Raw genomic sequence first — 23840 nt, 5'->3', positions numbered from 1 at the left:
TTTATATCTGTGCAATCTAATATATTTCCAGTGTGTAAAAATGAGTTTAGCTAGCTAGCTTAATACCAGAAAACAGTGTTTTAAGCTAGCTAACGAGATAACCCATAACACTGCATGGTTTTCTGTGGTGCTATCATTTACATTTCAACAGCAGCAGGGAGATTCATTTTAAATATGCAAACACAATATCTTAGCTGAGAAGGGTCATCTTTTTTTCATGAACGACTTTAATAATCACATGATGGAAAAGCACAAAATATACTAGGTTATTCAAAGCACAATGGCTGACTGAAAGTAGTACATTCAAGCTTACCCACCTTGGAGATGATACACATCTGGTGTCTAGCAATATGATTGCTGTCAGTAGTTTAGAGTTTATGTGTTTGTTTTGTTTTTATTTTTTTAATGTGTTGCTTTTCTGTGCATGTGTATATCCGTGGCCATCAGTCACAGTTATCACAGTATCAAGGATATTTATTTACTTATTTATTTAGTTTCTGCATGGGTTGCCATTTTGCTATAAATTTGTGCATTTACAATATTTATGAAAGTGGTTTATAAAAAGCATGAAAACTGCACAAAAAAACAAATGATCCAATGAAAAACAAAGAACAGCAATGAAAATCTAAATTGAACATTAAGACCCATAACTGTAAACTGCCACTGATTTTGATTTCAATTTGAATGAGTTCTTACAATGTATTTGTTCTCTAGCTGTGTACACGGCATTGAGTTTCCCCGCCCAACGAACCGTTTAAATTGTTCTCTGGAAACCAACCCTGGAGCCAACTGTTAGCTAGCTATAGCTACTGTAATTATAGAATCAACATGTGCAGCGATTCGGAGATCACCTCTCCCCGAGGCTCTTTTTGCAGTTGTTTTGGTCCACACCCAAGTGTTAATACTGAATCGACGGCAGACAAAACAAACTGCACCCACAGGGATAAACTTGAATTCAATTCAAACAGTGGGTGTGAGAGAACTCTAAGACCCTGATTTGTAGTTGCTAGCTGTCCTTCTGGTCAGTAACATCAATTAAATGTAATTGGGATTTAGTTACAACCAAAAACACCGAAAAAAATCCATGTGATTAGACCCTCACTCGCTACTTGTAGCTAAGTATGTTTTGATGTAGTCTGAGATGGTCCAGTCACTCCTGGAGTTCCCCTTGGAAAAGTGTAATACTTTGGCAGGAACATGCTGTCTTTCCCGGTCATACAAGACTCTCTGAGGCACATGAGCTAAATGTTTGAGCAGAATATTATGGTGCTGTTCATTAAAGTAGTAGCCGCTCTCTCTAGAGCTCTTGAATGTTATTAACCTCTGCAACACATGTTTTCACAAAATACAGACTTGTGTATTTTTATTTGGGCCAGCATGTGAAAGTACACCCAGTCCTTCCTTGTTTTAGATTAAATAGCAATGAACATCACAAAGTTGGTGGTGTGATTATAGTGCTGTCTTTCTCACTGACAATTTCCTTTTGTACATCTGGTAATCCTAGCTGCCCAGCAACATAATAATGCTGCCTGCATTTGTTTGTTCTTCATATCTGGCATCCAGTAAAGCATACAGTAGAGGTCAGAGGTTAAGCACATTCCAGTCAGACTCTTGTTGGACCTGTTAAGTTTCTATACCATAACTCACCTGTAAGTACATTTCATATTGTCAGTTCTTGTCTGACAGGACCATCAGGAACTTACATTAGTTCTTTAGTTACCCAACTCTTGAGATTCTTTAGTTTTCTCAAAATATGAACACTGATATCAGAGCAACTTTACATCAACCAGTAAAACTCTCTAAATGCGAGAATTTAGCATTAGTCATAATGTTTCACAATAAGCAATCTTTTAAAACCACTAGCATGTAAAAACACAATACAATAAATAAATAAAATACATAAAAGTTAACTTGTATTTCATTGTGTTGCTGTTTGCCATAACCAGGTAATGTGTTTTCACAAACTAAGATGTCCCGCAAGTATCAGCCTTCTCTCCTGAGGTAGTGACATAACTTGTAAACAGCACGTGTCCTCTTGCTGTCCCCTCGGGGCACTGTCACAAGAAGGCATATTTGTACCTACTCCGTGGGCAAAATCCTGGTAAAGTCTCCAACTTTATCCAACTTGCAGCTGCAGAATGCTCCTTATAGCTATACCAATGTACCTGGATCTTATACTGTACAGAAATGTAAAACTAAATGGAGAAAAAAGCTTAATCTCACCGTCTTCCCCAATTCTTTACATATGTTCTAGAGAAAACAGATCAACATCACTGCGGGGTGGTGACAGCTGTTCATTCGGAGTGGAAGGTGTTAATTATTGGTACCATTATTGTTACAGTTACATTACCTAGAACTACAGATTTGTATGGTATGTGTCATATGATGTGAGCCACATACCAGGACAGAAGAAAAAATAATAATTGTTTAATGAAGGTTTAAATGGTCATTGACACCATCTAGATATGTTGAATTAGTGGCAAGAGGATCATCAGTCTATATTAGATCAGAAGCAACCACCACTAATATGCTTCTACCAGGATTAGGTGTGTTGGTAATCCTACTGAATATCTATGGTTTTGCAAGTATTGGGAAAACTACACATGTTCAGCAGCCCATGCTTTAGTGCTACCTCCTCATGGTGTTGTATGTGTGAAACCGCTGATACCAACTTCCCCTGCAATGTCTAAGTAAACCAAACTACTACAATACGCTATGGTGGAAAGCCACAGTATAACCCCTATGTAACGTGCCCTGTCAGGTCACGGTGGAAACACTGGTTTGACAGTAGCCTACCAGTTCGTTTTATCAATCATTAATCGTCCACGGGAAAAGAGGAAAAGCACAGAGGAGAAGTGAACCGTAGGCGCAGCGTAGCCTCTGCATCGCTTCGACACCAGCCTCCCCACCGCCGCCACACTTCACTGGAGGCTTTCAAGATGGATGCTTCCCCCTCGATAGGTTTCTGTTTCTTTTTCTATGTGGACTGTGGCTGCGCTGCTCGCACATGCATGGACACACATGGGAGACGAAGCTGTGCTCGTATTTAGACCGAATTTGAGCCCGTGAAGCGACCACAGTGGAAATAAAGGGGATTCATTTGGTCCTGCGTGTTTGGGCTGTCGGCGATTTTGTAACTTCCTGGTTGTCGCATTAATATGTCTGTTGAAACTGCGGCGAAAGCTCAAGTGACTTTTAAAGGTCTGTCGCAGGCTGGATTCGTGGGAGCTTACATTTGTGTTGTCATGTATAAAATCCAAGGCAGCTGTTTTCAACGACGGGCAACGACGAGAGAAGGACCGGTTTCATAAGTGTTCAGCAATGGAAAGTGGAAATGGTGGAGCCTCGAGTGAAGGTGACGAGCTTTTTCCTCATGTAACATAAGGACTAACAGGGAATGGGTATCGACTCGGTTTCCACAATATATTTTATTTATAAGACCCCCCAGCTGGAAAGCTTTACGACTAGATAGGAGTCATTATGCGCAGTTTAGGTGTCGTCTTTCTGACGACACCTACAATCCTTGGGACAAATTGTCCTGAAACTTTTCCTGGTCGAAATGAAAACGCAATTCGCTGTAATTTCGATATCCTGTTCGGATATTATGCTCATGTCTGTGTTTCTGTCCACTTCTAGGTGTTTTAATACCCGTGTCAGAAACGTCTGACGTGTTTAAAAACTGTATTTTGTCCACGCTTCAAAGTGCGTACTTGTATGAAGAGTCCCAACAGTCTTTTACATACAAGTCCGCTTTACTGATCAAGAATCCCGACCTGGAAGAAAAGGTAGTCCAAGTTTTATTCCACTATTTAAGAGCCACTCCATACCTAATGATTAAACTTCAATGAAAGAACAATCTTTACATTATTTTTATGTCAACATATATATACTTTGAGCATTAGTTAAATCAATGTCCTTGTATTTAGCGTTTGTGGCAAAGTTGCGTAATCAAAACCTAAATGGCTTTGAACACGTTCCTAAGTCACTGATTTGTATTTTTTATTTCTATTTATATCAGTATAATGCCTTCAGAGCAAAGAGAAGAGAAATAGGATATACAGAGGAGGAGCTGAAGGAAACATATGGGTTTTTGCTGTTTGATGACCTTACCAAGGTACAGCTTGGATACACTGCCACACCTGAGAAAACACGTTCTTACAATACTTCCAAAGTTGTTGCTATCAATAATGATAATAATCATTTGTTTAAAGGCTCACACACTCCGTGAAACTGGTGTGCTCAGTGGAAATAGCACATGCACAACTCTGGGAGATCCTTCAAAGGGTAAATTCATTCTTTTTTTTCTCCGTCATACTGCCTCCCTGTTGATCAGTAGTGAGCTCAAGCTATGTTCAGATATGTTACTTGTTTCTACCGCGTAGCCATTTAGGAATAGAGGTTATATTCCTATGCTGAAAACATTACATGCATTTGCTTAAAACAAGTACGGTAACATTAACTCAAATAAAAGCTACTTACTGGTTACTTGGTAAAACATGCAAAGAATCACATGAAGTCTTATTCGCTGATTTAGATCATTTTGATAAGTTATTACCTTGATAGCCATATCCAGGACATTATCCATGCATGTACACCATCCAGAAAATCTTTAGTGATGTTGTGTGATCGTTGTTCTCCCTCTTTTGAAAGTGAAAGCAAGTTTCAGAGTTGTATGAATCTATAGAAGTGAAAGTGGAAGAATTATCTCTTCTGTGAAACAGAAACTATAAGTTGGTGTACTGACGTTCAGGGAAGAGGTAGCGGCATAAAGAAACTTTATTCATTATCAGTTTCACTGTACACTGCAGCATTGATCTCAACTGACTATAACACACATACATGTTTTGTCTTATATCTCTTAAGTTTGAAATGTTGCCTATGAGATTTTCTGTGTTAGTTCTAGGCTGTGTGGAAGCTCTAGGTTGTATTTCATGTGGCTGTTTTCTGTGAAGGTAGTACAAAGCTACACTCGTGTGGCAATAGAAAATGAGAGCCCCACTGAGTCACATGCTACTGTCGCACAGGGTTAGTCTGTGTTTCACTTCACATCCACCGCTGTTTTGATCTAATAAAGTTGCTGATCAACAGATACAACAGATATCCTGTTACACACTATTATAAGAAACATATGAACTTTTACGGTGAGATTTCTTTAAGATATTTTGAAAGGTTGTACTCATGTGTTGTAACTTTGAGGGAGTTTGGAAAAACTCACCAAACCTGCCCAACCAGTTATTTGCTTTTTTTTTTTTTTTTCTTCCCCTATGATCAGATTTGTAACTTGTTTTTTTCCATGGGTGAGAAAATGGGCTGAATGTGTCTCTTTAAGTATCTAACTGGTCCTAATTAATGTTTAAAAAATGAATTAATTATTTAATTATGCTTTTTAAGGTTTATAGCCTGATATCTGAAACCATAAATAATAACCTTTATAATTCATTTTGAGCTGCTTGTTACCTCACTTAAGAAGAAGCACACTGTTGTAAGACGTGTACAAGCCTATGTGTCGTTTTTAGAGAGGAATCTGTGACACACACTGGGTGTCCTTCAGTCAGCTAACAAGTCCTTCTCTGTGTCGGTGTAGACAAACATCAGGATCCTGGCCTGTTATGAACATAGTGTAGCGTTCATGTTCACCTGCACTGGCTGAGGTCATACAGATAGCTGTTTAATGTACAGACAGTACAGACTGTACTGGACAGTTGCAACACACTTCGTCATTCAGGGTGTGTTCAAGGTGTGGTTATGTAGGAAAGTCCATTGTTTATAAAAGACTCTTCAATGAGCAAAACATTGTAGTTGGTTTTATTATACCCACAAATTGCAGTAATTCTTTTTACTTGTGTATTTCTTCCTGAATAGATATTAAGTGAATTTTCTGTGTTTCCTCAGGTGTTTACATTTCAGTATATTCAGACTGTTTGGATCTGAATCGCTGGTATAATGGGAAATCAGGATACATTGCAATCATCAGACTGACAAAGGTATTAAAATATAGGAGTTGTGAATGATTGTGTGGTCTAATGTGGTCACTGTGCTTTCATTTAAAGTTATTGTCCTTTGGGTTTTTTTCAACAGGGGAGAGTTAAAAAGGTTTCTGAGAACTACACCCAGAATTACACAGCTCCCACTGGTGGTTTTGACTGTCATGTGTCAGAACAGCTGCCATCAGTATCTGCTAACACCAGCTCCTTTCTTGCCTTTGAGAGAACACAGGTGGGACGAGCTATGTGCCTGTGTTATGGTGCCATAAGCAATTTTAATTTATTAATGTTTAATCAATCAAATGTTTCTTATTTTGCTCTTGCAGTATTATATGTATGAGCTGCTAGACGATGGAAGCAATGAAACGTCTCTGTCTCCCAGTGCTGCCTGTCCTTTTGCTATTGTATCGTTTTCATATTCGGATACCAAAGCAATACCAATTGTAATACCACAGGAGAAAAGGTACTAAATGCAACACACACTGTTGATAATTGACTTCTTGATCTAAAAGCATGTCCTACAGTTTGAGAATATTCAAATTATACTGATTACTATTGATTACTGACACGGTTTTCCTTTTTATTTTCAGTGAAGAGAAAAAAAACAGGTAAGTGGCATAAATAAGAAGAAGACAGTAAGTTTTTTTGGTCAGTAATTTCTATGTGAAAATACACTCCCTGTCAATTAAGTACAACAGCTCATCACCTCTTTAACTTCTTTAATAAAGTTCAACAGAACTGGAAACTAAAATCATAATAAGAAATACATAGGGTTAATTAATACATTTCTGAACATGTTGATTAAAGCCGAATATTATCATCTTTAATGATTATTATGAAGTTATAGTTTGTGGATGAGTTGGGTTTAGTTTTGTACCAATGGTGCCCATTGAAGTATTAAAGTGGCCACTGAGTGAATTTAATTTAGTGGATGACATGCATATACTTTTTAATATGTGATAATTTTATTTCAGTTTGTCATTACGTGCCCTGGAGAGGTCGGCTCCAAATTGGCACCCAGTTTTATAATGTTGAGCTGAGATCTACAGCAAAAGCTTTGATAACTGGAAAACTGTAAGTTAAAGACACTGAAAATGTTTTTTTTTTTTTTTTTTTCACCTAGGACATTCAAGTTGTATAATCTAAGTTCTGCTCTTTGTTTCTTTTTAAGGCCACCAGTGGTGAAAGTTGAAAAAGCCATTCCCATGTTACATCTGAGACAACTGTTACCAAGAACTCTCTTTGAAACCTGCTTCTTTGAAGAAGGTGTGACATTTAAGAAGTCAGACAATATGTTTCTTACAAAGACGTTCTATTTTTAACACAATTCTTGGATTTAATGGACATACAGTGGCAAGAAAAGTATGTGAACCTTTTGGAATTTCATGGTTTTCTGCAAATATTTGTCACAAAATGTGACCCGATTTTGATCAGAAATTCTCACATTATCCTGAAGATGCAGAGAAGATTTTGATACACTTGGGAATTCATCTTCCTCCCCAAATCACTGCAAGCTGGCCAGACCCTGATGCAACAAAGCAGGCCCAAATCATAATATTTCCTCCACCATACTTTACATTTTTCATGATGACATGCAGTGATCTTTTTATGCCAGATTTAGTGTTGTTCCAATGATGGGCTCAAATCTTTGACTGTCACTCTGGGTTGTTTCTTTACCTCACTGATGAGTTTTTATTGTGCTCTTGGGGTAATTTTGACTGGCCACCCACTTCTTGGTAGAGTAGCCACAGTCCCAAAGTGTCTCCATTTGTAGATTGTTTGCCTAACTGTAAACTGGTGAATTTCAAAAATCTTTGAAATCACTTTGTAATCCCTTCCAGCTTTATGTAAATCAACAATTTTTGATTGTCGATCCTCTGAATGCTCCTTTTGGTGAGGTATGGCTGACATAAGCGTCTTCTTGTGCGTGTGAATGTTTTTTGTTAGCCAAAGTAGCTGGTATTATTTTAGGAACATTATGTTTGTTAATAATCTTGACTTAGATGAAGATCAGATCACATTTTATAACAAATAATGGAGAAAACCATGAAATTCCAAAAGGTTTGTTACTTTTTCTTGCCACTATATACTTAATCACTTGCTGTCTTTCAGTCTTTCTGGATGGCTTATACTGCAATCTGTGTGAACTGGTTCCATCTGAGGGGGAAGAAAACAACTCACTATCTTTGCTTGTGCAAGAGGTCAAGGAGAAGGATCTTGTGAGTGTTTATTAACCATATAGAGAATGCTTGTCAGGCTTAGTTATTCTCTCCATTAAATGTCAAAAATAATAACAGTTACACAATAAAGCCCAAAATGGTATTTTAACATTTTGTTTAGTTTGGCCAACATTCTTATATGTATATATCTTATATTCATATGTAAGAATAAAAAAGAAATTATGCTAAAACAGAAAACCAAAAAAAAACATCCATTGTTATAGCTCTAACCAGCATAGAAATGATATTCTTATCAAAAAATTAAGGGCTGAGGTTCAGAACCTAAATCTGTTGCCCACATGTATTACAGACGTTTAAATTTAGTTTGCACTGCATGATAACATGTGACTAAATGCTATTAAAAGGGCCAACATTTAAAAAAAAAACATACCTGATAAACCAATTTTCGCACAGGCTCTTCCCATTTCATTGAATGATGGTGGTTTTCTGATCCTGTTGCACTCCTCCCATTTCCTCACATATGATGGTAAGATATGAGATATTGTCAGTCTTACATGTCATGTCTGTGATCAATCATTATTTAACATCAGTGCATCTTGTGTGTGTTTGTGTGTTTGTGTGTGTGTGTGTTTTTGTTTTTGTTTTGTAGATACTGGGTCAAACACAACCAAGGTCCTGCAAGGCTTGTTTGTATTTCCAGAGTCACGACTAATACATCGAGGTAATACAGCATGCATTTAACTTGTCAGTTCTTTGTTGCTCACTATTAAACAAATTGGCATTTGCCTTGCTCAGTGACACAGTGTGTGCTTGATTTGCATTAATGAGATTCAAGAAAAAAGCAGAAATTAAACAATTATTCTTCCTTGATTGATTTTTTTTTTTTTTTTTTTTTTAACAGACACAAAATTTGGAGAGAGAAATGCTTCGATGTCATCTGAAATCCTTCGGGTTCTACCAGTGCTAAGTTATGCAGAGTGTGAAGTTGAGAAAGAACCTATTGACCCAAGTGAAGAACTGTGTGAAATGATGGTGCAGCATATGCAGAGCTATGCAGCATTAATAAATCCTGGGCTGGCCTTAAGTCCCTCTAGGGACGTTAGTATCTTTCCAGATCAGTATGATGTGCCATATGCCCATAGACACCTTTACTCATCCCCTGAGTGGACTGACAAGGCATGGCAGAGCGTCAGGTCATACATAAGCAAACCACTCTCATTTCAGTTGCCAGTGTCCAAGGCTTCACAACTCCTGGCAGCTGGACAAGAGGAGCGAAGAGAAGACCTGGATGATGATGTCTACATCTGTCTATCGTCTCCTGAGGAGATACCAAGCAATTCTGTTAGCATGGAGTCAGAAGGTGTGCTGCCGGTCCAGAAATCTCCTGTAAATGTTGAGACATCTGTGGACAGTTGTGTAACAAGTCATGAAGCCCACATTGACTTATCTGCTGTGCCACAACATGTACCACATGATTGGCAAATTGAATATGCTACAAAAGACAATAAAAAATCTGACCTGACTTTACTAATCAAAAGAAATCCAGTGGCAAGAAATCTCTTGAATCTCCCTCCATCAGATGACGTTCCAGCAGAACTAATTGTCAGCATCACTTCAGCAAAGCGAACTGTCTCTGACGAGAGTTTAGGTGCGATCAATACAGCGTCAGCAATGAAGCATAATGACTTTGAGCTTTCTGATTTTTCAGCTGCCAAATTACAGACAGGAGGAGTGAACTCTGTGAATGATGAGAATGTCAAAATTATAAATGGAGATTGCACTGATGTCACTAATATCACAAAAACAAAACGGAGGAAACGAAGGAAACATTCAAGGCGTCAAAAAAAGGTATCGAAAGCTGTCACTGAGACTCCCAGTTTACAGACAGTCAATATACCAGTGGAGGATACCATCTCCAAGAGTCAGAACGATGACCTGGCTAAGGAATCGTCAGATCTCTCACAGTTGAGCAACTCTTCAAATAATAACTGGGGGAAATTACGAAGGCGAAAACGCAAATTTGGAAAACTGTCATCAAAAACTAAGAAAGTGAGATCTGCTATTCTTGCTGCCGTATCAGAGCCCAGACAGCAGAACCTGGAAAGTTCCATGTCAGTGGAATTTGAAGTTTGTTCAATGAGAAAAAAAACGCTGCGCTGGGACTTAAAGCCGCTTGTCAGTGAATGTGGAAGAATCTTGGTTCCTCATGGCTCGGTTGATTTTGCTGATCAGATTAAGTCTTTAAAGGATAAATTGACCAAGCAATCTACAAATGATGAACAGTATCCTGAAAAAATATTGGTTGTGAATGCTCATGACACCTCTGTAAATGCGTGTGACATTGTTCCAATGGATCAAAAGTCTATCACTGCTCCAGAGACAGTAGAGGACAAAACAGAGGCCACAAAAAAACCTATGGATGGAGTGAACTATTCTCAAGACATTGTTTTTAGTGATGTTAATCCTGAACATTGCCTTTTGAGACAATCTGATGATAACTATGAGTCATTACCTTTGAATCCAAAGAGTAGTGAGCATTCTTCAAAGAATAGGGGTGAAGAGACTCCTTCCTCAGAAGTAGTTAATGAAAAGCACACTGATAACCTCTCCCCAGCAAAATGTGCAACCAAGAGTGAATTTCTGTTGAGTAAACTAAAATCAGTCCTTTTAAGAGGAAAGAGAAAAGCTGGTGTTGTTGTATCAGGGGGGATAACTACAGATACTGCCCAAGACACTGAACCTTTTTTGAAGAAGGGAAAAGTTGACTCTGACACTGAAGAATTGAAGTTTAATAATGAAACTGCAATTGTCCAAAATAGTGTCAAGGAAGTTTCAGAGATGCTGTCACTTGACCCTATTTTTGCATATGCCTTAGGCCTGACCCCTATAGAGAAACCAGAAAAGATCCAGAAAACTAAAGGTCAGGATACACAACTAAGGAAAGACTCAAAAGAGACACAAGAACAGCCCATTTTAGACAAACAACCTCAAAATATACAGAGGTCTCCATCGATTTACCCAAGAAGGGGTAGGATTAAAACACTCAAAAAGCATCAAGGAATCCCTGAAGAATACATTAAAAAGAAATGTAAGTCATTTTTAAAATATATTAGATTTGGAATTGATGTTTTTGTCTGTAATGTCTAAAATCTTTTCACTGTTATTCATCACTGTTGTCTTCTTAACACTGTCACTTCCGCACCTGTTCTCCGCATGCTGTCACTGACCTTTATATATCTGCTATATCTGCAGTCTTTGTCATCTATTGCTGATCTCTTGCTTGTTCTGCATCTTTGTCAGTCCTATGCAACTGCGTCCAAACATAGCTTAGTAAACTAAACCCTTCATTTAAAATGATGGCATGGGTTACATGTTGGTAACTAGTTAATACTAATAATAATTATTATAAATTTGTATATTTCAAATGCTTTCAATGTGCTACTTTCTATTTTTATGCAGTTTCTCTTTTTTCTCCTCTGTTTTGTCTTCACAGGGTGGTTGCATTTTCAAACCCCAGCTTGTTTTGCCAGTGAAAAAATCAAAAGCAAAGAGTGTACTAAAGATAATTCTGTCAGGAAGACTGTTAAGGAAAAAATGAACAGTGCTTGCTCATCTGCAGAGGCTTTGAACTTACTTGCTGACTTGGCACTCAATGCCACTAATGACCAGGTTCCACAACAACCAGACCCAGCACTTGAGAGAAAACCCGAGACAAGTTTCAAGAAGTGTGACATTACAAAAGATGTTACCAGTGCTGAGCAAGTGTCAGTTCTTCATACTCTGCTTAGACAACCTGCTGCTAGACCAATTCAGCCTCTTGAGTCTACTTCATCAAGCCATCCTGTGGAAGGCACTGAATTAATTGATTTGATATCCAAAGAACATGCTTACTCATTGCCCCCATCTTCCTCTCTACTGTTGGGTTTACCAGGTACACCATTCCAGGTATCCCCTATAAGTGGTTCTACCAGACTGCTGCACCATCACCAGGAATTTTATGGCAATGGAATTCAAACACTACACCCCTTTGTCTGTCAGGAAGACAGAGGTGAACACAACCACAGGACTCCAGAATACCTAAAAAAACCTGTGGTTCACAGGCAAAAGTTCAAATACTCGCGTACATTTGTTAACAAGGATGGAACTATTCAAGTCACAAGGCAATGGAAAGAGAACTATGACTTTACTCTAGACAGCACGTTTACAAGTGACTCAAAGGATAGAACTATCATCAGAGCCTTGCATGGGTATGTATGTTGTATTACATTGTTTTACAAGAAATCACAGCATAAAAAGTTTCTTTTTACATTATTTCAATGTTGATACAGTGCCTATAAAATTTACCCCCTTGGATGTTTCATCCATTTATTGACATTATAAAGCCATGGTCAATTAAAGTTGGCGACTTTGACAAAGCAATTTCAGAAAAATACCTCATTAATGTCAAAGTTTAAACGGGTTTCTACAAAGTAATGGCAATTAAATAAAAATATGTAAGGTGAAATCAGTGTTTGCATTAATATTCAACCTCTTCAGTATTTAGCAGATGCACCGTTGGCTGCAATCACAACATGGGGTCTGTGTGGATAGGTCTCAATTAGACTTGCACATCTGGACACTGGAATTTTATGCCACTTTTCTTTGCAAAACTGCTCAAGCTCTGTCAGGTTGCGTGGGTATCAGGTTTGAACAGCCCTTTTCAAGTCCAGGTCTGCGCTTTGACTCGGCCAGTCCAGAACTCCATTTCTGTGTAGCTTTGGCTGCATGCTTTGGATCATTGTCTCGCTGGAAAACAAATCTTCTCCCAAGCCTTAGTTGTCTTGCTGACTGAATAAGATTGTTCTCCAGGGTTGTCTTATATTTTGCCACATAGATCTTACACTCAGGGCCGGCTGCTAAGAAGCATCCCCACAGCATGATGCTGCCACCACCATGTTTCATAGTGGGGATAGTGTGTTTGTGGTCATGTGCAGTGTTTGGTATGCGCCAAACATAGTGTCTTATCTGATGGACAAAAACCACCATTTTGGTCTCATCAGACCAAAGAACCCTCTTCCACTGGACCATGGAGTTTTTCACATGCCTATTGATGAACTCAAGTCAAGATTTAACATGAGTTTTCTGCAACAGTGGCTTTCCCCTTGCCACTCTCCCGTAATGCTTTGGCTGTTGAAGAAACCGGGCAACAGTTGTTGTATGTACAGTCTCTCTTATCTCAGTTGCTGAAGCTTTTAATTCCCTCAGAGTAGTCATCGGTGTGTTAGTGGGCTCTCTCACTAGTCTCCTTCTTGCATGGTCACTCAGTTTGTGCGGTAGACCTGTTCTAGGCAGATTTAGACATGTGCCATATTCCTTCCATTTGTTGATGATGAATTTCACTGAACTCCGGGGGATGTTCAGTGCCTTGGAGATTTTATGTATCCATCCCCTGACTAAGGCTTTTCAATGACGTGTTCTCTGAGTTGCTGGTATTGTTCTTTTGTCTTTAGCCAGCTATATTTAATAACCAGTGACTGGACCTTTCAGACAGCATTTTTTCTTTTTACTGCAATCACTTGAGACGCATTCACTGCACTCAGGTGATCCCCATTTCACTAATTGTTGGACTATTAGCACCAAATTTCTGGACCTCTGTTGGATTAGGTCTGTCATTTTAAAAGGGGTGAATATTAATGCAAGGGGTGAATACTTTTTGCAGTCACTGTAACTGTGAACAATATGTAGTAAAGTTGATTTTTAGTTCAAATGTCATGAACATTAGTTATTTAACCAAAACCGCTAATATTTGCACATTTCATATCTTTGATAGCCCATGGGATTTCTCCATTAAAGACACCAGTGAAGAGTTGCGGCTCATCGTCCACATGTGGATAGGTCTGTTTTACAGCAGATCAACAGCCAGGTTCTTTCACGTTGACTCAAACTTTACATACCCATGTTCAGAGGAGAACAATTTATTAGAAACTGAGATGACTTCTGATCCAGCTCAGTCGGAGCTTAGGACAACTTCATTTGCCCCTTTCCCAAATGTAACGGACTCCTCATTGTCACAAGCTTTGGACCTCAGTAAAAAAGATATTTCTTCCTTGGCCCAAGGAGTTGGTATTTTGGACTTATCACTGAGAAACTCCAATGTAGACACAGACTCTTCAACTTCACAAGTCAACAGAAAAAAGCTACCTGTGTCCAGTAAAAAGAAAGATGCAAGTGAAACAGTTAACACACTCATGTCACTCATGGGACTTCACGAGGCCAGCACATTTCAGGTTGGTTATAATGTTACAATTACACTCAAGATAACCTATTATCTTGTGTATTTAATGTTTTTGTCATGTTATTCAAATGGTCTTTCTGGTGTTAAATAACTACCATTTTACCATTTCTAGAAAAAAAATGCCCCAACCATTAAGCCTTTTCAGTATCTTCACATTTTTAGTGAGTCCAGCTTCTATTCAGGAGGACAGAAAAGAGCTTAGCTCCAGGGTTTCGTTGTTGTATATAGTTAGTGGTACAACATTTCCTGCACATCTTTCAGTGGCTAGATTACTTAGTTAGTTCTTGCGTTTATTATTGCTTGTTATGCCACTGGCATGTACGGCAGCAACCTAGTCCTAGTGGCTAGATTATGACTGACTAGCTCCAACATGATTGAGGTTCTATTAGACACAAAACTAGTAGACATTCTTGTGTAGACTTATGTTCCATACCAGATTACATTTTTATTAGGTTGTTTTCTCTTTCAGTTCAACTCAATTGAATTAAACCACAACCTTGGTTGTGTTTGGGTTTTTGACATCCAGTTTATTGTACCTTTGTCATAGGTTGGCAAAAAGTGGATGGATTTCATCCCCAGATGGGAGCCAGTTAGCCAGCTAGTTTTTACGAGTTTTGCATGAGTTGTTAAGATTTGTTGAGCTTTTTCTTTTTCTTTAAAACAAAATTCTTCTTTGATGTTCCTTCATGTTAGAAAAGAACTATTTAGCCTCATTAACATTTTGCTAATGTTGATTTTATTGTACAGTAACTAACTTTTTGTAATGTTACAGTATGCGTTATCTGCATGCAAAACTCTTATTATCCTAAACTGCAATTACAGCTTTCTTTTAATGAAAGATCTCAGCCTTTTTATATGTAATTCTTATAATTCTATTTCTTTTTTTTCTTCAGAGTAACAAAAGGATAGTAAAGTCCACAGACAGTATCAGTCAGGTGAATGATGCCAGAAGCAGAAGTGAAAATGAAAAAAACCCTTTGCAAAGAGCTGGCTGCCTGGAATACACAAATGCACCATCCATTAAAGGTTATGGATCATTCATTCCTCCACAAGAAGAGATTGAAAGTGTATCCACTGGGCCAGAAAAGGTTCAGACAGCATCAGTAATTGACCATTCCTTACATGTATCCACCAAAGAGAAGACAGATGGGAAAGATGGAACTGAAAATTCTGGAGGCACAGAGATTAATTTGATTCAGAACCATGCAAGAAATTCATCCAAGTCAGTAACAAACAAAGACATGGAGTCCAACAAAGAACTGGGAGAGGTAGACCACACAAAGAAGCATGAAGAAATTGAATTGAAAGATGGGGAAAACTCAGAATTGCTAGAAAATCCATGCAAAGAAGATCTAGAACCTCCAAAGGTAATTCATTCAGATGATGATTCAACAAACAAAGAATCAAGTATTGCTTGCAATGGAAGTTTTTTAGAAAATGAAGAGCAGATATCAAGTGAGAAAACTCAAGCATTCTCTGATAAAGATGTGGATTGTTGTACAGTTACGGAAGGCACAGTGAACAAAGATGAAGATCACTTTGGAACAGAACATGGACTTGATGAGAAAGATGGCTGCATTTCATCTGTAGAAGCTGGCAGTAATTTGAGTGATGAACCATTACCTATGATCTGTGACAGCCCTGATTCAATAGAGAAGGACTGTATTACCGATTGTAGTCACCAAGCATCATTTGATGAACCACCATCTCAGGCAGACAGTAAAGAAGATCCCTGCCATGATTTGCATCTAAGAAAACTTGTTCAAAATGGCAGTTCATTGACAGTTGAACATACTATTTCAGAAGAAACTCATCAGACTCCATCAGAAATAGAGCTTGTTTGTTGTGAACCTGTGAGGGAGAACAATTTAGAAGGTGATGTTTGTTTTGCAGACAATGCAGGTTATGAGAAAGAGGCATTACCCACATCTGATGAGAGTACCTGTTCAGTACATGGATCTTGTATATCTGCATCTGTTCCCCAGACAAAGGACAGTGTGGAACCTGAAAGTCAAAACTTGGAAATGGCAAACAACAGGTTTGGTCTACATAGTGATCAAGAAACCAAATCCATTGAGGGAGATGAGAAGGATGATGCTGAAATTCAAAAAGAACTATTTCATGACTTGCACCATTCAACTCAGTCTGAGGCCATTACAACATATGTTGCTGAGGAGGCATTGACTAAAGAAAAAGATCAGAATCAGAGCGGCATTGTTATTCCATTTATTGGAGTAGACATTTCTGGAGAGGATATAGAACAAACACTCATTTCGCCACCACAAGGCAAGGTGGAAGAACTTGTTCAAGGCCAAAGCATAATACCATTTATCAGTGAACCTACCAACCTGGGATTACCAACAGGGGGATGCAGTACATCTAATATGTATAGTGGTAAGACAAAACTGTCTGCAGGCAAAATATTGCTTCATGATTTAAATAAAACCCAGCCTTTAGTCTTTGGAAGTGAGTCTGATAACAGATGTCCAACCCCCACTATAGATGAAAAACCATATCAGTACATTTCTGACCCTAGCATTAGTACTTGCACAAACATTACTCAGGAATGTCTTGGCAGAAACTCAACGTCTGTAAAAGATGAAATCCCTCTTGAGAAAAAACATTGTAATGAATCAGTTAACAGCAAACCAAATCCTCATCATGATTTTCATCCTGATCTTGACCTAAGAACTCAAAGAGTTCTACAAAGTATTGACAAGTTCCTGTCTAAATCAATGAAAACTGACAAATCCTATCAGTTGGACACAGCTGATATGAAACAGACTTTTGTTGTAACTCCTAACCCTGGCATCAAGCACATTCCCACTTGCTTAACCCCAAGCCACGCTGTCTTTAAAGGCAAGCAAATAAGCATTAAAAAGTCAGAAGTGGTTTTAGCATCTACCTCACAAGAACTGCAAGCAAAATCGTCAGATCTTATTTCACCTTTTAAAAGTAAATTGGAGGAAGTACTTGGTGTCAAGTTGCAGCTGAAGAGATCCGACTCATCAGTTCCTCAACACTATTTTGAAAAAAGTGAGAAAGACAGATATAAAACATCACAGCCAGGTTTAAGTCATGAACACATTTCATACAGTGAACGTCCTGTCATGGCTGTGAAACCATCAAAGAGTGATGAAAGTCAAGAGGATTATATTTGCAAAGATGGGCAAATTGAAAACGCTCTGAAAAGTAAACAAACTAAAGCCCCTGTAGTGACGTACACCACACCCTCTTCCATGGAGAAGACAGGAACTGTCAAGGGAAATTCTGATGAACTAAATGATGATATGCTTGAGTCCAGTTCTTCTGAAAGCAGTTGGTCATCAAGTCTTAGTGAATGGAAATTAAACTGTGAAAAAGCCAAATCTGCACATTTTGATCCTTCACGTCATTACCAAGAAAATGAATTCAACCACAGAGCTGCATTATCTCAATCTGTGCAGTCGCTTGAACCAGTTAAAGCCTCCTCTAGGTTTCTGGATGAAAACCAAAGTTACTTGACACATAGTTTAGTTAGGAAAATTGGCAAAACTGCTAAAGAGAAAGAAGACTGCTCAGATGCTTCAGCTTCATTTGTGGATTACAAATGTAATAACACAATGGAACCTGAAACCTCCCTTAAATGTACAGTTTACAACACCAGACATCAGAAGTGTTTTCCTTTTCTGGAGCATGTTTCCAAGAGGTGCCTACAAGATGATCTCACTCAGGCGTCAATGGAACAGGAGCACCTTATTTTCTATGAACAAATTAAACAACTTTTGAAAAGGAGTAAGAGGGGACCCACCTACCAACAGGATGCATATGACAAATTGAGGTCCTCCTACACTAGTTCTTTGACTGTTGACTTTTCCAGTCTAGAGGAGCAGGATGATTCACTGGATTATTTGCTGGATGCACCATCACTTATTGGACAGAAAATAAAGGTAGACATGGGCGACAGGAAAGACTCTGTAGATGCCAGAGAGGAAAGAAAGACTTTGGATCCTCAAGGAATAGGAAACCAAATGGAACATGCTGGAGTTTCTGACATGGCTGAAGAATGTGCCAGGCTTTACGAGGCAATGATGAACGATGTTTGTGCTGTTAAAAAGGTCCCACGTAGATCTAAGTTTTTCAGAATGGGCAGAGTTAACCAAACGACTGAACCACATAACAATTTTGATTTCTGTGATCAAATGAAGAGAGAGATGGATGAGAGCTTTCACAGTAATCTAAATTCAGTTGTGAAGAAATCCAGTAAAACAAAGTACCGATTTTACATACTAGTGACATCAGGCGACGCCTTCTTCGAAAAAACCAAGGTAAGATGAGTTACCTTTGTTTTTCATTGCTTTGCATGATTTAAAATTAAACGGGTAAAATTTCCAACATTTACAGAAGACAGTGGCATCTTTTGAGAAAAAAATAATGACACTGTTTTCTGCATACATTGATCATGAAATATGACCAATGATGATATGAAGTCACAAAAATCAACAATTTCATAATTTTTTTTTTGTTAAACACAATAAGTTATGGTCTATCATGTCTCTGTTGAACACACCCATTACATATACAAAGACAGAGTGGATAAAGTAATTTAAACAGTGGTTTAATAACTGGTTTAACCAACTTTGACAACAATAACCTTAAACAAGGACCTTCTGTAGCTGTGATTAGACCAAAGTGTAGGGGGTAGTTCTTGTCAAAGTAGTAAAATGCATACTGATGGAATATGACTTTTAAATTTAAGTAATTTCTCCCTGATTTTTTGCAGGTGGAGTTAGAGGCACAGGGCCACACTGCCATAGAGTCATCTGAGTTCTTCCCTCCTGAGGACAGTTCATCTCTACTCATCGTCCTCAGGAATGAAGATATTGCAGAGCACATTTGTGAGGTAACAGAACAACCGTTGTAAAAGCTTACAGCAGGGTACAAGGTTATCACGATTTAATGACTCTGCTCTTTGCTATCTCAGGTCCCACATTTGCTTGAGCTGAAGAAGTCACCAGGTGTTCAATTTGCTGGCATTGACGAGCCCGATGATGTTGTAAATCTCACCCATCAGGAGCTCTTCACACGTGGAGGTTTTATAATGTTTAACAGAGCGGCATTGGAGTCCCTAAGCCTTTGTATGTACATCTTTAACTCAAGCTTTTTGTTGTTTGAGATTTTATCGTGTAAGCAGGTTATTTAATTCATGACCTCCACTCTGGATGAATTTTTAGGCAACATGAAAAAATGTTCTGAAATCTTGCAAGAGCTAAGCAGAACAGGGAGGTGGAGATGGATGTTACACTACAGAGACAGTCGTCGGCTAAAAGAAAAAGCAAGGTAAGGGTCAACTTTCGAAACTACAAAAATACTCTTCTGTTTCTCACTTCTCATTTTGCAGGTGTTCTGACACTTTTTGCTTTTTTCAGTCTTTTCTTTAAAAGGTGACCAAGTAAAACAAAACTAATACGGGCACATAGAAGTCAAACTAATAAACTTGGAGGAAAAGGGATAATGAATAGAAATAAAAAAACTACATATTTCTTGCAGAGTACCAGATTTCAGAATATTTGTGTGCGGTTGTATTTCTTTCCATAAAGTAAAAGAAATAAAAAAAACTTGCTTTGGTTATTATTAGTCCTTTTATAAATCATGACAATATTCAGAATAATCTCTTATGTGCCAAGTAAGCTTGCCAATGCAAGTCCGAACAATACCACAGCTTGGAAGATTCTGGCAATGGTTCGCATAAGTAGTTTCTAGATACTTTTGATTACTCGTTTCCAAAAACATCAAGCAAAATAAAATTTCCACGTTAACAAAAGTACCCGCAACATCTTTAGTCTTAAAACAGAAATATTAAGTCTACTTTAACTGCGTGTATGTTTGTAGAGTATAGTTTTGCCCTCTGCATGTTTCACTGACTACCAGGCATCAGAAACCACATTGTTTTTCCTTAAGTAGAACTCAGATAGTCAGTGTTTGCCATCCTTTTTCTTACAAAATGCTGTTGTACATTTTCAGAATGACTTCCTCTTGAAGTCTTGTTTGCCTCTCTAAATATATGTTGCCTTCTCCCATATACAGGTTAAGTGCAGAGGCAAAGCAGAAGACCCACTTCCTAAACTGGTGCCAGGACACTGGAATTTTGGAAGTCTTGCCTTACCATGATTGCGACCAAATGTCAAAAGATCAGCCAGACTATCTCACATGTTTAGTCCACTTGCAGGTCCAGAATATATCAGCCCGTTACCCTGTTTTCATAACTGGTGAGATCCTAATGCACTGAATGGTTTTTGCACTGTGTCAGGATTAACCTATAAAGGCTTTACTTATTTTGTAGTGCAAACAAACTCACTTGTTTCTCTTTCTTACAGATACAACAACAGACTGTGCATTTGGGAGAAATGGCATTTTAACAATGACTGTTGAGTCTTTCTTGACAAATTCTCCAAGAGAACTATTTCCAGTCTGACCAGAGAACATCAGATATCAAGTACAACCCTAAAAATAAAACCTCACTGGATGTGAGGAGAAACCAGTAATGGTTATTTCAAACATGCTACATTTATTTTTATTTTTTGTACATGTAACAGTTCAGCTCTTTTGTATGCAGGTGTAATTACTGATTTATTGTTTGACATGTTTTTGTTCATGTTCATCTATAAAATCACTTATCATTCAGTTAATGGATAGTGACAATAATAGCAATATTCCAGCAAGTGTGCTTGCACACTGTATTTTTTACTGTATATTAGCTGTATATTGTAAACTTGTTAAAACTAATTTTTACACTGAGTATATTTCTTATCTACCTTTATAATTGAGACAATTGCAGCACAATCATTGTTAATGTTTATTTGATGACTTTTTTTGTGTTCTAAAGATTTTTTAATAACTTTATTGTAGTACTTTACAAGCCTTACAACAAAGCTATATTTATCTGTTTTCAAGTAGTTCGTTACATATTTAAAAGGTACTAATGTATCACTGCTATTTGTTTGTCTTAAGTGTAACATTGTTGTTTGAGTTGTTGTTGTTGTTTCATTGACATTCACTGTGTACAGAACAGCTGAGAATAAAGTCCTTAATTGTTTTGCTTTAAAATTATTTATGAATGCAGGACAAATAATCTATAGTCTGATACTGACCACTCACACTACAAAGGCGTAAGTGAGTGAATTAACTGTCTTTGTACATCCAAACTTTATCGCTTCTTTAGCGTATTTGGTTTCTACACAGCATTTTTTCTGTTTAGATTTGTTCTATATACGTGTATAGTATTATTATAGTATTACTATTCAATCTTGATCGCAGAAATTACACTTGACAGTGACAGAATGAAAACCATGTGAATGCTGCAGTTTTAGTGTAAAATTTAAATAAAAATAAGTATGTTACAATTACAACACGGTTTTGATGGTTCTGGGCAAAATAATGTTTTTAGTGAATTTATTTCATGTATTTACATTTTAATTGTGACTGCTCTGCAATAAAAAGGCACGGCTATAGCTAAAATATTTTGGTATAATGGTAACAGAGTAGAAAAACAAAAAAAAAGTATCTTTGCTATTTTGGGATTAATTTATGCAGACCCTAGTTGGCATTGGCTTATTCATTGCTTCCAACAGTTATATGTAAATATAGATACATGGACACATAAAACATGCAGTGGAAAATGATAAATTACTACATTTAGCCAGGTGGGTTAGCAGAATAGAGCTTACAAAACACTAAATGAATCAGATAAAATATAAATATATAAAACTAAATTGGTAACCAATTGGTCACCATTTTCTTTAAATTGCAGCCAATTAAAGTAGTTCAGAAGGACTGACAACATATGTTTACAGAAGATCTTTAATCTGTGCACTGTATAAAAATAAATGCATGCTTTGAAAAACAGTGTTATAAATAAGAAGAGAAACCTGCATTTCAGAGCTAATTTGTACATTGACACAATCCTGAGAACGTAATTCATATATTTCAGGAAAACATCAAGACAAAGATCTTTGCCACACCTCCTTAAAGAGTTTTTTAAATTTCTCATTGTCTGTGAAATTCATGAAGGTGGATTTTTTGAAATGCAGCTCCATCTAGTGTGAGAAGTTTAACCTGCATTAGCCTAAGAATTAAACTTTAGTGTAGAAAACATTTGTGTCACCACAGAACAATATGACAAAATAACATGATAGATACTTTAATTAATAAACAATTGAATTTGGTTGAATTACCAACCAGACCAAACAGGCAGTGATTCTCATATGATATGATTAAGCATACATTCATTAGAGGGAGGGAGGCATGGCGGTGTGGTCACCTCACAGCCAGAAGGTGCTGGGTTCAGATCCATCAACAACAATCAGCAAGGTGCCTGCTGTTTGTGTGGGTCTCCACCAGGTACCACAGCTTTCTCCGACAGTCCCACGACATGTAGTTAGGTTAATTGGTGACTCTAACTTGCCCATAGGTGTGAATACTTGTTTGTCTGTACATGTTGGTACTGTAATACACTGGTGACCTGTCCCAGGGTGTGCCCTGCCTCTTGCCCTTTTGACTATTAAGAGGAAAAGTGGATCTTGTGGTCTCCAAGATAATAATAATAAGTAAGTGTAAGTGCTTATGTACTGGTGCACATGTAAACACACTCACAGTTCGCAGTCTGTGTCAGGGTACAAAGTCAGTTTGAGTCATCTGTGTTTAAGACAAAATATCCAAATCGGGCATTATACTGTTCACAGTTTTGGTCTATGTGGCTTTTTTCATATAATGTGCTTTGTTTCTCCAGATTAAATTATAAATAATTTGGTTGATAAAGATTTCACAATTGGCAACCTTCAACTGAGACACAAAAATAAAACAAAATTATACATTATTTCCTCAACTCCAATTTAACACTGCCTGAATTTCTCAGACTACTTGGTATGTGGCATATACTGCAAACATATACATATATATATATATATATATATATATATATATATATATATATATATATATATATATATATATATATATGTATGTAAATAACTCTGAAGACAAGAAAAACTAAATAAGGTAATAAAACCACTACATTATCGCTTCGAATTCAGGAAGGACTACCATGACCCTTACGGGGCTCCGTATGACTCAGTTTGTTGCATGTGACGCGATAACTGAAACAAAGCTTTAGTTAGTGGTTTACGTGCACATCTCTTCCTGAAGAAATCATTAGTAACATCTTTAGAACAGATCATTTTCAGCCATACTTAGGGAGAACACATCTAACTGATGTAACGTTGATGGATTTACTGCCAGTCAACGCTACATGTAGCTGCGTTGCTGCTAACGAACGCTCTTCTGCGCATCTGCGGACGTTGATGAACCGTTCGAACACAACGGAGCTGTGTAGGCAGACGCTCTCTACTGCGCATGTGCGGTGTA

At 37.7% G+C, this 23840-nt stretch overlaps 1 protein-coding gene across 2 annotated transcripts; it reads left to right on the top strand.

The window, feature by feature from the left end:
- Positions 1 to 39: 39 nt before the first annotated feature.
- On the top strand, positions 40 to 21513 carry tasor2 (transcription activation suppressor family member 2). 2 transcript variants are annotated; one of them, XM_026365045.1, is made up of 22 exons: positions 40 to 3355; positions 3637 to 3785; positions 4019 to 4114; positions 4212 to 4284; positions 5893 to 5984; positions 6079 to 6216; positions 6311 to 6447; positions 6575 to 6588; positions 6956 to 7058; positions 7156 to 7250; positions 8097 to 8203; positions 8618 to 8690; positions 8814 to 8885; positions 9066 to 11252; positions 11658 to 12411; positions 13974 to 14430; positions 15332 to 18745; positions 19201 to 19320; positions 19402 to 19555; positions 19652 to 19757; positions 20505 to 20686; positions 20795 to 21513. In XM_026365045.1, exons 1-22 carry the CDS (start codon positions 3322 to 3324, stop codon positions 20890 to 20892), a joined length of 8655 nt encoding a protein of 2884 aa, XP_026220830.1. In that variant the 5' UTR covers positions 40 to 3321; the 3' UTR covers positions 20893 to 21513. The 2 variants fall into 2 exon arrangements, with proteins under 2 accessions (XP_026220830.1, XP_026220831.1); XM_026365046.1 differs by having other exon boundaries at positions 41 to 3355; positions 12096 to 12411.
- Positions 21514 to 23840: the final 2327 nt, after the last annotated feature.

Source organism: Anabas testudineus, chromosome 6 (genome assembly GCF_900324465.2).
Source record: "Anabas testudineus chromosome 6, fAnaTes1.2, whole genome shotgun sequence".
Classification (NCBI taxonomy): Eukaryota; Metazoa; Chordata; class Actinopteri; order Anabantiformes; family Anabantidae; genus Anabas; species Anabas testudineus.
The sequence above is the reverse complement of the archived record's forward strand: the minus strand, read 5'-3'. Positions and strand labels throughout refer to the sequence as shown.

What these genes read in the sequence shown, in the direction of transcription:
- tasor2 (XM_026365045.1), top strand. Translation starts at nt 3,322, where the DNA reads ATGGAAAGTGGAAATGGTGGAGCCTCGAGTGAAG. An exon ending in CAATCATCAGACTGACAAAG is followed by an intron (nt 5,985 to 6,078) that starts GTATTAAAATAT and finishes TTTTTTCAACAG; the next exon opens with GGGAGAGTTAAAAAGGTTTC. An exon ending in CCATTTCCTCACATATGATG is followed by an intron (nt 8,691 to 8,813) that starts GTAAGATATGAG and finishes TTTGTTTTGTAG; the next exon opens with ATACTGGGTCAAACACAACC.